This window comes from Nylanderia fulva, unplaced genomic scaffold (assembly GCF_048542155.1).
Source record: "Nylanderia fulva isolate GAGA-0341 unplaced genomic scaffold, ASM4854215v1 Scaffold4, whole genome shotgun sequence".
NCBI classification, from domain to species: domain Eukaryota; kingdom Metazoa; phylum Arthropoda; class Insecta; order Hymenoptera; family Formicidae; genus Nylanderia; species Nylanderia fulva.
The window spans coordinates 7159332-7173280 of NW_028190476.1; the positions used below are offsets into that span (position 1 = coordinate 7159332).

Sequence of the window (13949 nt, forward strand, 5' to 3'; positions counted from 1 at the left end):
ACGTCCGCATGTATCGATTAGAAATCAGAATCGACCAATCAAATGGTACCAATGATTGACCAATCAGAGAGTTCTATTGTTCAATGACCAATAAACAATTTGAATTTCGTAAAAAATATTAGAAATTATTTTAAAATAATAAAAAATTTGATTATACAAATTCAGGTATAAAAGGCTTTTATTAATTTATTAGTTCTAATTAATCTTTTATATCCGAATTTGTATTTTTATATCAGTCTTTCCCAGGTAGCAAGCTGACGTCACGACGTCAAAATGACGTCATTTTGACGTCTGACGTCAGTTTGCAACCTGGGAAAGACTGAATGACGTTATTTTGACGTTTAATGACGTCAGCTGGTTACCTGGGTTTTGATTTTAATATTTTAGAATATTTTTACTCCTATTATATTTAATATTAATAATATTATATATTATAGTATATATTAAATATTATAATATATTGAATATTATGTTATATTTATATAGTATATATTATATATATTTTATATTATATTTTATATTATATTTTATATTATATATTTTATATTATATATTTTATATTATATTTTATATTATTTTATATATTTATATTATTATATTATATAGTATATATTTATATCATTAATTTTTATATTATATTATTTTATGTATTATATATTATTATTATTATTATATTAATATATTATATATTTATTATTTTCTCTATTGTACGTGGGATTTAATATTTGTCATTATTGTGCGTAGGGTTTTAGCTTCATGAATTCAACGCGTGCAGGAACATCTTGCTGACATTCGCGTAGTTTGCGATGACCTTCGTTTGAACCTGACCTGACCGTGGAACAGTGTTCTCTGGCCGGCAATTATATAGTTAATATTAAAGTTCACCAGTTCCATCCGTTTTCTTTAGTGGAAGAGATCATAAACGGTAAGTCGAATAATATATCAGTTGTATTTCTCTCTGATTCACTTATGAAACTACTTGTTCAACATCACCGCATATGGTCAATGAAATGCTTCTCGTTGACCTTCGAATATATGGTTTGTTCGCGACATTTGTTTTATAGTACTCGCGATTATAATTCGTGAGTTATATAATTCATTCGAAATAGATAAAGATTGATTATGCCAAGGGGACTTGCATTTTCATGAAATTTATGTAATAATAATTATAACTACCATATAAAAATTTGCGATATCAATAATCTGTGTTTTTGAATGAACACCAAATCATAAAAAAAATTATATATAAATAAATAAATACAATTAAATTGTTCAATAGAAAGCACTAAAGTTTTCTTTTTGTTACTTCTTTATTAATTAAAATATTGAATCCAACACTTGAAGAAATACAAGTTGTTTTCTCTCTCTCTCTCTCTCTCTCTCTGTTTCAATGATTGAGAGAGAGAGAAAGAATATTTATTATTTTAATGTACAATGATGTTATTTTTTACTTAATTTATTAATATTTTAAGCTATATTTTAAGAAGTATTTTTTCCATTTAAAGATTTTAATTAAATAAAAAATACTTAAAAATTATATTTTATGAAATTTTAATATTATATATATACTTTAAATAGATAATTATTCTTATTACATATATATTATATTTTTAAATTTAAACATAGTAAAATTAATAGACTATATAATGTAATATAACTTTATTAAGTACAAATTTAATAGATATATATTTTAAATTTTATTAAATATATTTAAATTGAATAAATATATGTGTATTACAGTTGACAGAATAAAGAACAATCAACAAAATGTCGAGAGAACGAGCTTCCAGAAGGTTTTATCGTGTAGAAAGTACCAATGATTTGTTCGAATTCATGGATCGTGGCTACTCAGCCCAACATGAAAATCGATGGAATTTTGAAGTTGCTTGGGAAGCAGCCAACAAAGGTATGATATCATATGTCTTATTTATCAATCATTAAATCAATTTTGTATTGCAAAACAGTGAAAATCACAAAAATTAGATTTTATTTATAATTAAGTAAGTTTTATAGTGTAATTAAATTGAGATATTCCTCTCACACAAAATTGACTAAGCAATTCAATATGTTGAATTGTGATAAAGTTTTTATTTAAAGCCATCATACACCAAAATTCTAGGATAATTAAAAAATGTACAAAACATTAATAATGAATAATGGAATACAATATATTTTCTTAATGAAAAAAATGAGTGGTGGCATTAAAAGAAGGATCAGCAAAGAAGTTTTAATATATTGAAGAAGTTGATTAAAATTAGGATTATGTTTTGAAGAAAGTAAAGTTTTTTAAATTACATTTATTATTATTTTTAGAATTTAATTTTTTTATTTAATTTGCATTTTTTTTCTACATTTACCATTAAAATTTAGCCAAATTTATATTATTTGAGTGTTATTTATTTATCCAAGAATTCTTTCCTCTCTTTTATAATTTAATTTATATCTTCATCACATTATATATATATATATATATATATATATATATATATATATATATATATATATATGTATGTATATCTTTTTTGTAACTATATTTGTTTATCTCACAAATTCTGTGAATTCTATAAATTCTTCTTTTAGTGGGTGGCATTTACACTGTAATAAGATCTAAAGCTTATGTTTCAACTGAAGAAATGGGTGATCAATATTGTCTTATTGGTCCATATAAGGAATACTCAGCACGTACTGAAATTGAAGAGGCTGACTTTCCTCCTCACAATCCTTTACAACAAGCAGTACAAGTTCTACGTGATCAAGGGTATAAAGTAAGTTTTAATTATAAATTTCTTAAATTATACACTTAAATGTACGCATGCGCGAATACATACACATAAATTATTGCCAATTCTGAACCAGTCATTTAAGAGGCTGTAAATGTTCATCACTAATATTTTCAATAGATTATATTATTTGTCATGTACATACTAAGAATAAAAAGAGTTTGTTATACTTGTCTTATATAATAGATCTAACAAATATGATTCAGCAATATACATGTATAATATTTTCTCTCAAATGACAGTTATATCATCATTTCATACTTATCTTCTATTATTCAGAAATAAAGATTACCCTATATATCACTTTAAAGATTATGTAATAGCACTAGATTATACTATATCACAGAAAAAGTACATCATTGTATTTTCAAATATATATTATTTATTTTTTTATATACTTACATAGCATAATTATTAAAAATTAATATTTTTATTAATTATTTTTCTTTGACTTAAATAAAAATTCAATTTTCTATCAATCTGTTAAACTTGTTGGTGTCTTATATATTACTTACTTTTATCATTTTAATGCATAATAATTAGTGTTGCAATTTAGAATATTTTTTAAAATATAAATTATTATTGAGATTGTAACAGGAACATGGTTGGTGGATGGAAATCCTCAAATAATTTTATTTGATATCGGAAGTGCCGCCTGGAAATTAGACGAATATAAACAAGAATTATGGAGTACTTGTAATCTTGGAATACCTCATCTCGATATTGAAGCTAATGATGCCGTGATTCTCGGATATTTAGTTTGTCAATTTATTACTGAATTTAGGTAAAATACTATTACTTTTACAATTATATATAGCTTTACAATTATATAGGTCTTTTTCTATTTTTGAATCGACAAAAAATAAATTAATTGGTTATTGCATGGTTTTTTATTTTTATAATTGTTACATGCTTGTAATGTATACTTTCTAAAACATAAAAATTATTGTAAAAATATTGCCCCAATTTTGAAAAAGTTAAAAATCTTGCCAAAAGGATTTCACAAATAACTCAAACTTTGTATTAATCTAATATATACTAAAAGTACTATGTATACTAATTTTTTAGATTAAATTTAATCTCACAAAATAAAAATTTTTAATTTTAAAGTTGGTAAATTTTATAATTTTTTCAAAGTTTATGCATTTTGTTCATTATAAAGGGGATTTTAAAAAAATTCACATTTTTTCACAAAAAGCATTTATGTTAAGATATTAATATAAAATTAATTAGGTTTATTTTTGTTTTTTATAATGAAAAATATAATCCTACCTAATTTTGACAAAAAATTGTAATTACGACTTTGAGAGTTATGCACTTACTTTAAGAAACTACTACACATTAAAAAATTATATGAGACTATGCATAGCTTTTTCTCTCTTTTTCGCCTTATTATGTAATAAGCTATATAGTTTTAAAAAGTATGAAAAATTTATATTTTACTGTGCTGTGATGCATAAAATTATCAATAACAAAGAGAAAAAAAATTTTTATGTTTTAGGAAGTGTATGCTACAAGCAAAAGTTATTAAAATTAAAAATCATGCAGTAGCTCTCCTTTCTTAATTTAAAATGGAATGGCCATTATGTGTTATATTGTATATATAAGTTATTAATTACTATATATAATGTTATAACAATGATATAATAGAAAAGCAGCTGAAAACTATTCAAGTGTTTCACCAAAAGTAGTCGTACATTGCCATGAATGGCAAGCAGGTGTAGGATTGATTGCTCTGAGAACAAGACATGTGGATGTAGCCACGGTGTTCACCACTCATGCTACACTTTTGGGTAGATATCTTTGTGCAGGAAAGACAGATTTTTATAACAACTTAGATAAGGTAAAGAATTGAAACATACACACATATACACATACAGATAATACGTCATTTTATATATGCTTTTTATAGTTCAGTGTTGATGAAGAGGCAGGCAAGCGTCAGATATATCATAGATATTGTATGGAACGTGCAGCTTCACATCTAGCCCATGTATTTACAACTGTTTCGGACATCACTGGTTTCGAAGCCGAACATTTGCTTAAACGCAAACCTGATATTATCACGCCAAATGGATTAAATGTCAAGAAATTTGCAGCACTGCACGAATTTCAGAATTTACATGCTATTAGTAAAGAAAAAATACATGAATTTGTGCGAGGTCATTTTTATGGGTCTGTACTTTATATATATATATATCTTCTCTAAGATACTATATTTACATTATATTTGATTTATGTATGTTTTTTTACAGACATTACGATTTTGATTTAGACAAAACGTTATATTTCTTCACCGCTGGTCGATACGAATTCGGAAACAAAGGCGCCGATATTTTCATAGAAGCTCTAGCAAGATTGAATCATTACTTAAAATCATCCAGACCTGATTTAACAGTGGTCGCTTTCCTCATCTTTCCTGCGAGAACCAATAACTTCAATGTTGAATCTCTTCGTGGTCATGCTGTTAGTTTGATATTATCTTTTTTTAAATAATATTAATATATATATATATATATATATATATATATATATATAATTGACAAGCTAATTTATTAATATCGTCTTAAATTACTATCATCAGGTAACTAAATCTTTACGAGACACTATCAGTGATATACAGCAGAAAATAGGAAAACGGATGTACGAATTATGCCTCTCCGGTCGTATGCCCGATGCTCAAGACTTATTGCAAAAAGAGGATACTATTAAAATAAAACGGTTCGTTAATTATCAAAACAATATTTGCACTGTGGTCATGTTAGATTGTGACTTCAAAGGCAAGAAAGCACACACTGAAAATTCTTAGATACTATTTTTAAATGAAAAGATATGTTGAAATGGGTTTAGTACACTTTTAAGAATTTTCAGCATCTGACGTCATAATTCCAATATGGTCAGCGAGGAGCTTTAATTCACTGATTTACTTTGCAGGTGTCTGTATGCTCTTCAAAGGAATGGACTACCACCCGTTACGACACATAATGTCGTCGATGATTGGAATGATCCAGTGCTAAATGCTGTCAGAAGATGTAATCTTTTCAATACCGTCCATGATCGCGTTAAGGTATATACAATATACAGGAATACAAGAACATTTTTTGTTTTATAGTTCAGAAACATGCTGTGTGCAACTTTGTATTTTATTCTTCATATACATTTCTACGAGACTTGAAAAAGAGAATCAAGCGAGATCAACATGCGTGTCATTTATTTGATAAATAATATATATCATTTACAGATGGTGTTTCATCCAGAATTTCTGTCCTCAACAAATCCGCTATTCGGTCTCGATTATGAAGAGTTTGTCAGAGGATGTCACTTGGGCGTTTTCCCCTCATATTATGAACCCTGGGGATATACCCCGGCTGAATGCACAGTTATGGGTATTCCTAGTATTACTACCAATTTATCGGGATTCGGATGCTTTATGGAGGAACATATAGCAGACCCAATGAGTTACGGTATTTACATCGTCGATAGACGTTACATCAGCTTAGAAGGGAGCGTGCAGCAGCTTGCTCAGTACATGTTCGACTTTGCGCGACTTAGTCGTCGTCAACGTATCATTCAGAGAAATCGTACAGAACGTCTCAGCGATCTCCTCGATTGGCGAAATCTTGGCATTGTAAGGATCAGAATACATAGAGATTTCCATATTCATTTTTAATTTGTTCTTTCTCTTACAGGATATTCTATAGGAAATTGCTGAAACTAATCAGCTGTCATTTTTTAATGCATGCAGTTATTGATATCAGTTTATTTTATTGAAAAAAAGACTTGTAAAAGCTTTTTCTAACATGTCATTTTTAATGTAATTAAATTATTGACGATCCTTTTAATAGCTGCTATTATATCTGACACTGTTGAAAATATTGATTATTAGTTTGTGACTATTAGCATTCTTTCCTTACTTTTTATCAATAAAATAAACTGGTATACAAACATTTTATTTATATTCATTAAAAACTGCAAACTTTCCTCTTTTCAATACAATTTTTGTTTTCTCAATAACTGCATTCATTAAAAAATGACAGCTGGATTAGTTTCAGCAATTTCCTATGGGACACCCTGTAAATTGTCTTTTATGTACTTTTCCAGTATTATCGTCAAGCGAGAATAAAAGCGTTGACTACTGTGTATCCGGAATTGGCATCGGAATATGCAGAGGGTGGAATTGGTCGATTTAATTATCCTAGGCCAATTAGCGAACCACCTTCTCCATCATCCTCACGGCATACGACACCGGCTGCTTCTATACATGGTTCAGATGACGAGGATGAGGTCGATGATGAAAAAGAGGTAAGTATAACATTATAAAATTAATAAATATAAAATGTGGATTGAAATTTTGACCTAACTGCAAAACTTGACCCTTCGAAGGGTCGAAATGTAGTGTTTCTAATTAAATTGTACTGGCCAGTTAGGTCTAAATTTCAATAAAATTTGTATTGTTTTACTCATCACTGACGACTTCATTTATTATAGTTAGAAGAATTGAGGCAATCAAACGGAAGATAAATATATGAAAATGGATAACATAAAGCGACAAGGATCTAAACTAAAAAATAACGTACGATAAGATTCAAGATAATATGAAGTGGAATACATAGTGCTAAAACAATTGATTCCTCCATAAAATGTATATATCTATATATACTTAAATTTCAAATGATTGTTATTGCTGTCTGCCACTGCCATGCAAAAGAAAAATAGTTAAGAATGTGAAACTACATGCAGCAATAATGGTAAAGTTCTGGTTCATAATTATGATCATTATGCAATAATATTATTACTTTTTATTAAAGCTTTATATTTCGTTATGGCATGATTTATCTATTTGATTGATCAAATGTTCTTGATCATATAGTTATTAGTATATTCAAATAATTAATATATCGATAATTTTAATATATACTAATATATAATCAAAGATTTGAATAAAAGAGAAAATTATCGCGCATCGCATCATATTTTAGATGTGCGTTTATATGTTGTGTTTATATTTATAGGAGTTATACAAGTTAATGTGAATCTGATATATATATATATATATATATATATATATATATATATATATATATATATATCAGACACACACACACACATAATTACACAATGAATAGAATATATTTCTGTTATGTAGATTATACTTTTATTAGAATTGGTACTTGAATAAAAAGTTTTTATCTATAAAGTTGGAGTTATTTCTTATGATATTACTCGCCCGGTTATTCATATAAGAAATAGTATTATAATAGCATGTTACCATATTGTAAAAATATAATTGATAACAGAAATTATATTAAATAAACAGAAACTATAATAAATAAAAGTTATTTGAATAATAATTAGAAATTTTACTTTATATCAATTATTAACATAATATACAAAATAATATATATATATATATATAATGGCCAAACTACTTCCTGTATGACAAAATTATAGAATACATTTGCATTTATCAGACCAAATTTATCTATATGTAAATTTTAAATAAATATTTACACATTACAAAACAAGTAATACATTACATAACTTTATACCTTATTACAATAAATGCAATAATATACAAAATATACCATAAAATTCTGTATAATTTGAAAATATGCGTATTTAATTATAACAATAATCATAACAATAAGAGTGATAATTTGGAATGACTTTCTCATTGAGCTAGCTATCATATTAGTAATGAGATTCTATATTAATCTGTATATTATTTAACTCATCCATTGAATATTTTCCTATACTAATAAACTATGTTAAAAATGTTGACATTAAGTACAAAATGTTGTAATTTCTAATATGTTAATTATATACGTAGTATATTAATCAGGAATTAAGTAATTCTATACTAAGACTTTTGTTTCGTAAATTGAGTTATATTACATATGAATAAGAAAAAAATTATGGAAACTGGCATCCACATACTAGAAAAGCGATTGATCTCATTCAATATATAGTCTAGTTTTATAACTTATAATTGATTAAAAATATTCATGAACATTGTCTTAGAAATACAATTCAGATGAGTGAAAATTAATATTTCTGTAAGAAATAAATTAATATACAAGCATATAAATACTACTGCATGTGACATTGTTTTAATCTAAATGGCGCTCTTATGTATGTAAATACTAAAATTTTACAAAGAACATTAAGCAAGAATAAATAGGACATTAAAATAAAAGCTATAAAACGCGAAAAACTGTATAATGTTATGTATAGTTAAAATGTATTTTTATAACTTTGATATATTTGTTAATTGAGCATAAAATAGTTGAATTAAAATCGATAAGTTTATAAAAACTGCAGAAGCCTGTCTTTTTTTAAAATATGTTTATATGAAAAATATGCAAAGGTAGTTTAATTTCTATGATATAATATGTAATTACTACATGCATAATTTATGAAGACTTAAATATCAATTATGATTTTCTCATTCTATGCTTTATTTTTTAAGAAGTTTAATATTATCACATGAAAGTTATATATATAATTAACTTATAAAGGACATATGTATGTATCACAATTATCTTGAATCGGTTTGATGCTCCTTGAAATATGTTTTTAGAAACAATCTAATTGCAAATTTAATCACCTGCACTTATCCTGAATTCTAAAATGTATATAGTGTCTCACAAGGAAGGACATAAAAAGTCACAAAAAATTATCATTCCGAAACTTAACACATGAGATAGCATCTCGAAAGATCATAAGATTGAAGAATACAATATTTAATATAATAATAATAATAATGATAATAATAATACAATATTTTTGTTTCTAAAGGAACATTTATGAATAATAGTATCGATTTAACTTTCCTTGAATTTTTTTTATAAGATGCTTTGAAAATATGTTATACTGAATAATACTGATTATACAAACATAACATATATACGCAAACATATGTATATAAATTCAATATTATATATAACTAAAAAACTGTGATATACTTTTAAAAAATTTCTTTTCTTTTAAATTAAAAAAAAGCCATGTCCATATGTCTATCTGTTGTACAAAAATTTTTTAAATAAGGATTTTGTTTTTCCAAAAATAGTTGTACAAAGAAGCGTTGCTGTATACATTATTGTGCTTAAATCTGTCTAAAATAATAATTTAAAAAACCGACAATTAAGAATAAAAATAATATACACTAAAATCTTATATTGTATTAAAACTGTTTTATCTAAAACCGTATAATAAGATTGTATACTTCACAGTAAGATATATATATATATATATATATATATATTTCATGCTTAAACATGTATATAACTCACATAAACTCACTTAAGATTTTAGCAAGGCTCTCAATGTAAAATACATATTTAAATTTCATCGACTAATAAGAATCAGATGCAGATGGTAGTTCAAGAAATTAATTTTCGCGAAACTGATTCGTTGTGCACAGGGCACTAATTTTTCTTGATCCGATACCAAGAAATTACATTTTATTCAAGCTTTTTAAAAAGTGTATAATAAACTTCTGTCCCCCTAAAAAAAGCTTAGATATAAATCACATAAATACATAACAAGATATTTTCAGATAAAGAATTTCTCGAAGTATAAAGATAACACAAACTAATTAAAAAACAAAACAAAAATATAATATACACAAAACGGCGCTGTTATAGATATATACAGAATGTCCAGTAATAATCACTTTATTAATCACTTCTCGTGTGCAAGTAAAGCAAGTTAAACTAAAGGAAGTCCTTCATATCATATTCGTAATAATTAATGAGAAGCTAATTAAAAAAGATCGGTATAAAAATTATATACCTGTATAATCTTCACGTTATATTAAATAATTACGATATAATAAAGTACTTCTTTGTACAATTATTTTTTGATGGAATAAAATGTACATATAAAAACCTTTTTGTATACAAATTTTCTAGACAGTTATATGGACTTGGCTCCTCTTTTATATATTATTTAAAATAATATTTTAAACAATATGTACGTAAAGTCATTTAAATATAAAGAGATAAACATTTTAAAGAATTAAGTAATAATATATTATTAGTATTATTTAACGAAATATACATAAATTCTTTCATCATCAAATATTTACATATTATACCATTGCATTTAGATATTTCATATATATATATATATATATATATATATATATATATATATATATATGTGTAAAATCTTTTAGTATCCACTAATGTGATGTAAGATCGAATTTGCTCATCATATTTTAAATAAATGCTCATTTGAATATTTAAGAGGCAACAACTCTTCAAAGCTAACGTTTATATTTGATTCTAAGCAACATCGAAATGATGAGATAAATAAATAAAAAGTTTTTAGACAAAACTTGTTTTTTATAATTGTGTTTTGATTTTTCCAAAAATTTAATATTTTTTAAAATATATATCCTTATATCCATTATTTATGTGAAATTTAGATTTTTAAGAATACAAATTGATACAAGTATCTTATCCATATATGACAAAAGTTTAAATTTCAGAAAAATAATATGTATAAAAATAATGGACTATTATTTTGAAAAATATTAAATATTAATTTTGGAAAACAATTAAATACACAATTATATATTACCTACAGAATTATAAAAATTGGTCTAAAACATTTTTTATATTTCTTATCTAATCGATAATTGCTCAGAATCAAATATAAGCGTTCTCAAGGGATTATTTTACCTCTTAAATCTCAAAAAGAGTACGTAACAAAAGTACGTTTCTCTAAGATTTTTCTGCTTAACAATAGATTTCAAGGAAAATCAGATCGTTTTCAGAACAATTGTGATATGTCCCTTGTTAGTCAATAAATGTAATAATTTAAAAAAAAATAATTCCACAATTTATGCGTTTAAAAATGTTAAATCCTATTAAAGTATACTTCAGTAATTCTGAAATAGTCACTTATCGAGGTAATTTTTTATCGTCGACTTGAGAAGCTTCGTTAATGCAATGATTTATTTTATAATTAGATGCTTTTATTTTATTTACTGGCAAGTTTATGCTGCGTACTTTTTATTACGATTTTTTTGCAAAGCTTTAATCCATGAAGAAAGGATAGTATTTCCTCCTTTCAACTGATATTACATTATTAATTAATACATACAACCTTTGGTTACATAAGAACATTAATATTAATTATGATGTTATCATACAAACCTGATCGACACACACACATACAAGTATGCCCATGCGCAGCGCGCACGCGCATAAACACATACATGTATTTAAAACCTATTCTATTAGTCTTTAGTTAATTGGCATTTCATGGCATATGACCTCAAGATACTATGAATGAGTCATGATCAGTTCTATATTTAACAGTGAAATATAATCCAGTTATTGTTTATATTTACTCAATTTTTTATGTTATGACTTTGCTAAGCAAATATAGATTAGACTAATTGCAATATCGATACTAGTTGAAAATAATTGATTTATATTCTCAATATCATATATAAAAACGATGACAACAAATTTTGCGCTATTGCATACATCGAATATTAATTATATTTATGCAATAGCGTACATCGAATATTAATATTTTATGGATTTAAGACTGCTGGATCCATATTGGATTGTGACGTCACAAAGAGAAAATACAAGTTAAAAATGTTTACGTGCCATTTTTAGATAAAAAGATATTTTGATGGAACACAACTTCAGATGACTTTAGCACACTTTTAAAATAGTCTGGAAACTATTTTTTTCCTTCTGAAAGTCAATCAATAGTAAAATAATTGAAATCAGAATTTATCTTGTGCAAAGTGCAAAGACCAGACAAACTGGGCCTCATATTATCAATTTCACAAATAATTGTTGATCGCCAGTGACAATTTTAAAACACTAATGAGATACAAATTAATTCGACCAAAAACTGGCTAATTCATTTATTATATTTAAAAATAAGTAAACATTACGTTTCGACCAATATTGTGGTCCTTATCAAGTTTTGTTCTTATTCAGCAATTACATTAATTAAAAATAGAAACACAAAAGTTCTCCCGTCATATCGACAATCTGTTAGCTACTGATATTATCATTTTACAGCTGTTAATTGATTATAAAGGCAAAAGGATAGTGTTTGCGATATTCATCGAAATATCTTTTTATTTCGAAATGGCATCTAAGAATTTTTAGCGTTTGTTTTCTCGCCTCTGATGTCACAATTCCAGAAGCCTTAAAGAACGAATTAATCGCAAAAGCGCGAACCAGCAATAAAATTTTCATGCGATTATGATAAGCATATGATAAGTTTTTTTTTGCGAGATCGTATTTCTTTTTTCACTTTTAAAACATATTTAAATTTTTGAATCAAAAAATTGGAGAATTCTCAAGAATACAATGTTCAAAAGGAGATTGCCACGAGACACATTCTTTGCATTCTTCATCTCTGATATGCCAATACAATTAAATATGAAAATGATTCGTATTCCTCTCATATCAATGGACGGATTTTATGTATGACCCGGTTGAGTCTCTCCCATCCGCTGCTGCATCATGGTCAAAAGTATTTCGGAATACTGCTGCATCATATTAACTATCTTGCCCTGATCCTGACCCGCGAGCAGTTCTTGAAACTTCGCGGTCGCCTCGTTGGTGATGATACTCTTGCTGTTTTCGTCGTGACTCTCGTTACCGGTAATGACCAATCTCAGGGTACGCATGGTCTCGTTCACGGACGATTCTAATCCTCGTAGCATCGTATCCTTGTCGATCGCTTCCGCGGAGGGGTCATCGTCGTTGTTTATCGTCAGACGTTTGTACAGCTGCACAACATTGTCCGCGGTTCGCATGAGCTCGTCCGCGATCGTGTTGCATAATTGTGTGGACACTGTGAAAATGATCATTAATATTAGATATACATATATAGTATAAATTTTACAGGACAAAGAATGTATATACATGATATGAGTAAATGATTATATCATGCAAGCGGGCAGATTAACATTGCTTCTAAAATCCGTATGAGATCATGCTATATTATAATTAATATAGATATATATATATATATATCATATAATCTTCTAATAAGAAATTTTTTAAAAGGTCTATTGATGATTCGAAGAAATATTGTCGTGGACTTTTCAATGATCTACCTATGATTTCCTATGGTGTGTAATAATCGAAACTATACAAGTATAATACAAATTTATATACAGAT

The 13949-nt window shown here is 26.4% G+C and overlaps 2 protein-coding genes across 4 annotated transcripts in view; one reads left to right on the top strand and one right to left on the bottom strand.

The window, feature by feature from the left end:
* Positions 1–774: 774 nt before the first annotated feature.
* GlyS (glycogen [starch] synthase) lies at positions 775–8871 on the top strand. The gene is made up of 12 exons (XM_029311395.2): positions 775–925; positions 1741–1906; positions 2581–2765; positions 3368–3564; positions 4431–4623; positions 4693–4955; positions 5036–5246; positions 5365–5501; positions 5715–5847; positions 6022–6408; positions 6882–7082; positions 7269–8871. The coding sequence occupies exons 2-12, from the start codon at positions 1768–1770 to the stop codon at positions 7299–7301; spliced, it is 2079 nt and encodes a 692-aa protein (XP_029167228.1). The 5' UTR covers positions 775–925; positions 1741–1767; the 3' UTR covers positions 7302–8871.
* The window catches only part of Wdr62 (WD repeat domain 62), a 33183-nt gene continuing 25138 nt past the window's right edge, over positions 5905–13949 (bottom strand). For all 3 annotated transcript variants that reach the window (XM_029311360.2, XM_029311359.2, XM_029311358.2), the window contains one exon: positions 5905–13619. In XM_029311360.2, the coding sequence (XP_029167193.1) occupies positions 13243–13619 (377 nt within the window). In that variant the 3' untranslated portion in view covers positions 5905–13242. The remainder of the gene's footprint in view (positions 13620–13949) is intronic.

Excerpts from the sequence above, each read along its gene's own strand:
- GlyS (XM_029311395.2), top strand. The coding sequence starts at position 1,768 with ATGTCGAGAGAACGAGCTTCCAGAAGGTTTTATCGTGTAGAAAGTACC. Across the intron at positions 3,565-4,430 it reads CAATTTATTACTGAATTTAG|AAAAGCAGCTGAAAACTATT; the intron begins GTAAAATACTAT and ends ATGATATAATAG. Across the intron at positions 6,409-6,881 it reads ATTGGCGAAATCTTGGCATT|TATTATCGTCAAGCGAGAAT; the intron begins GTAAGGATCAGA and ends GTACTTTTCCAG.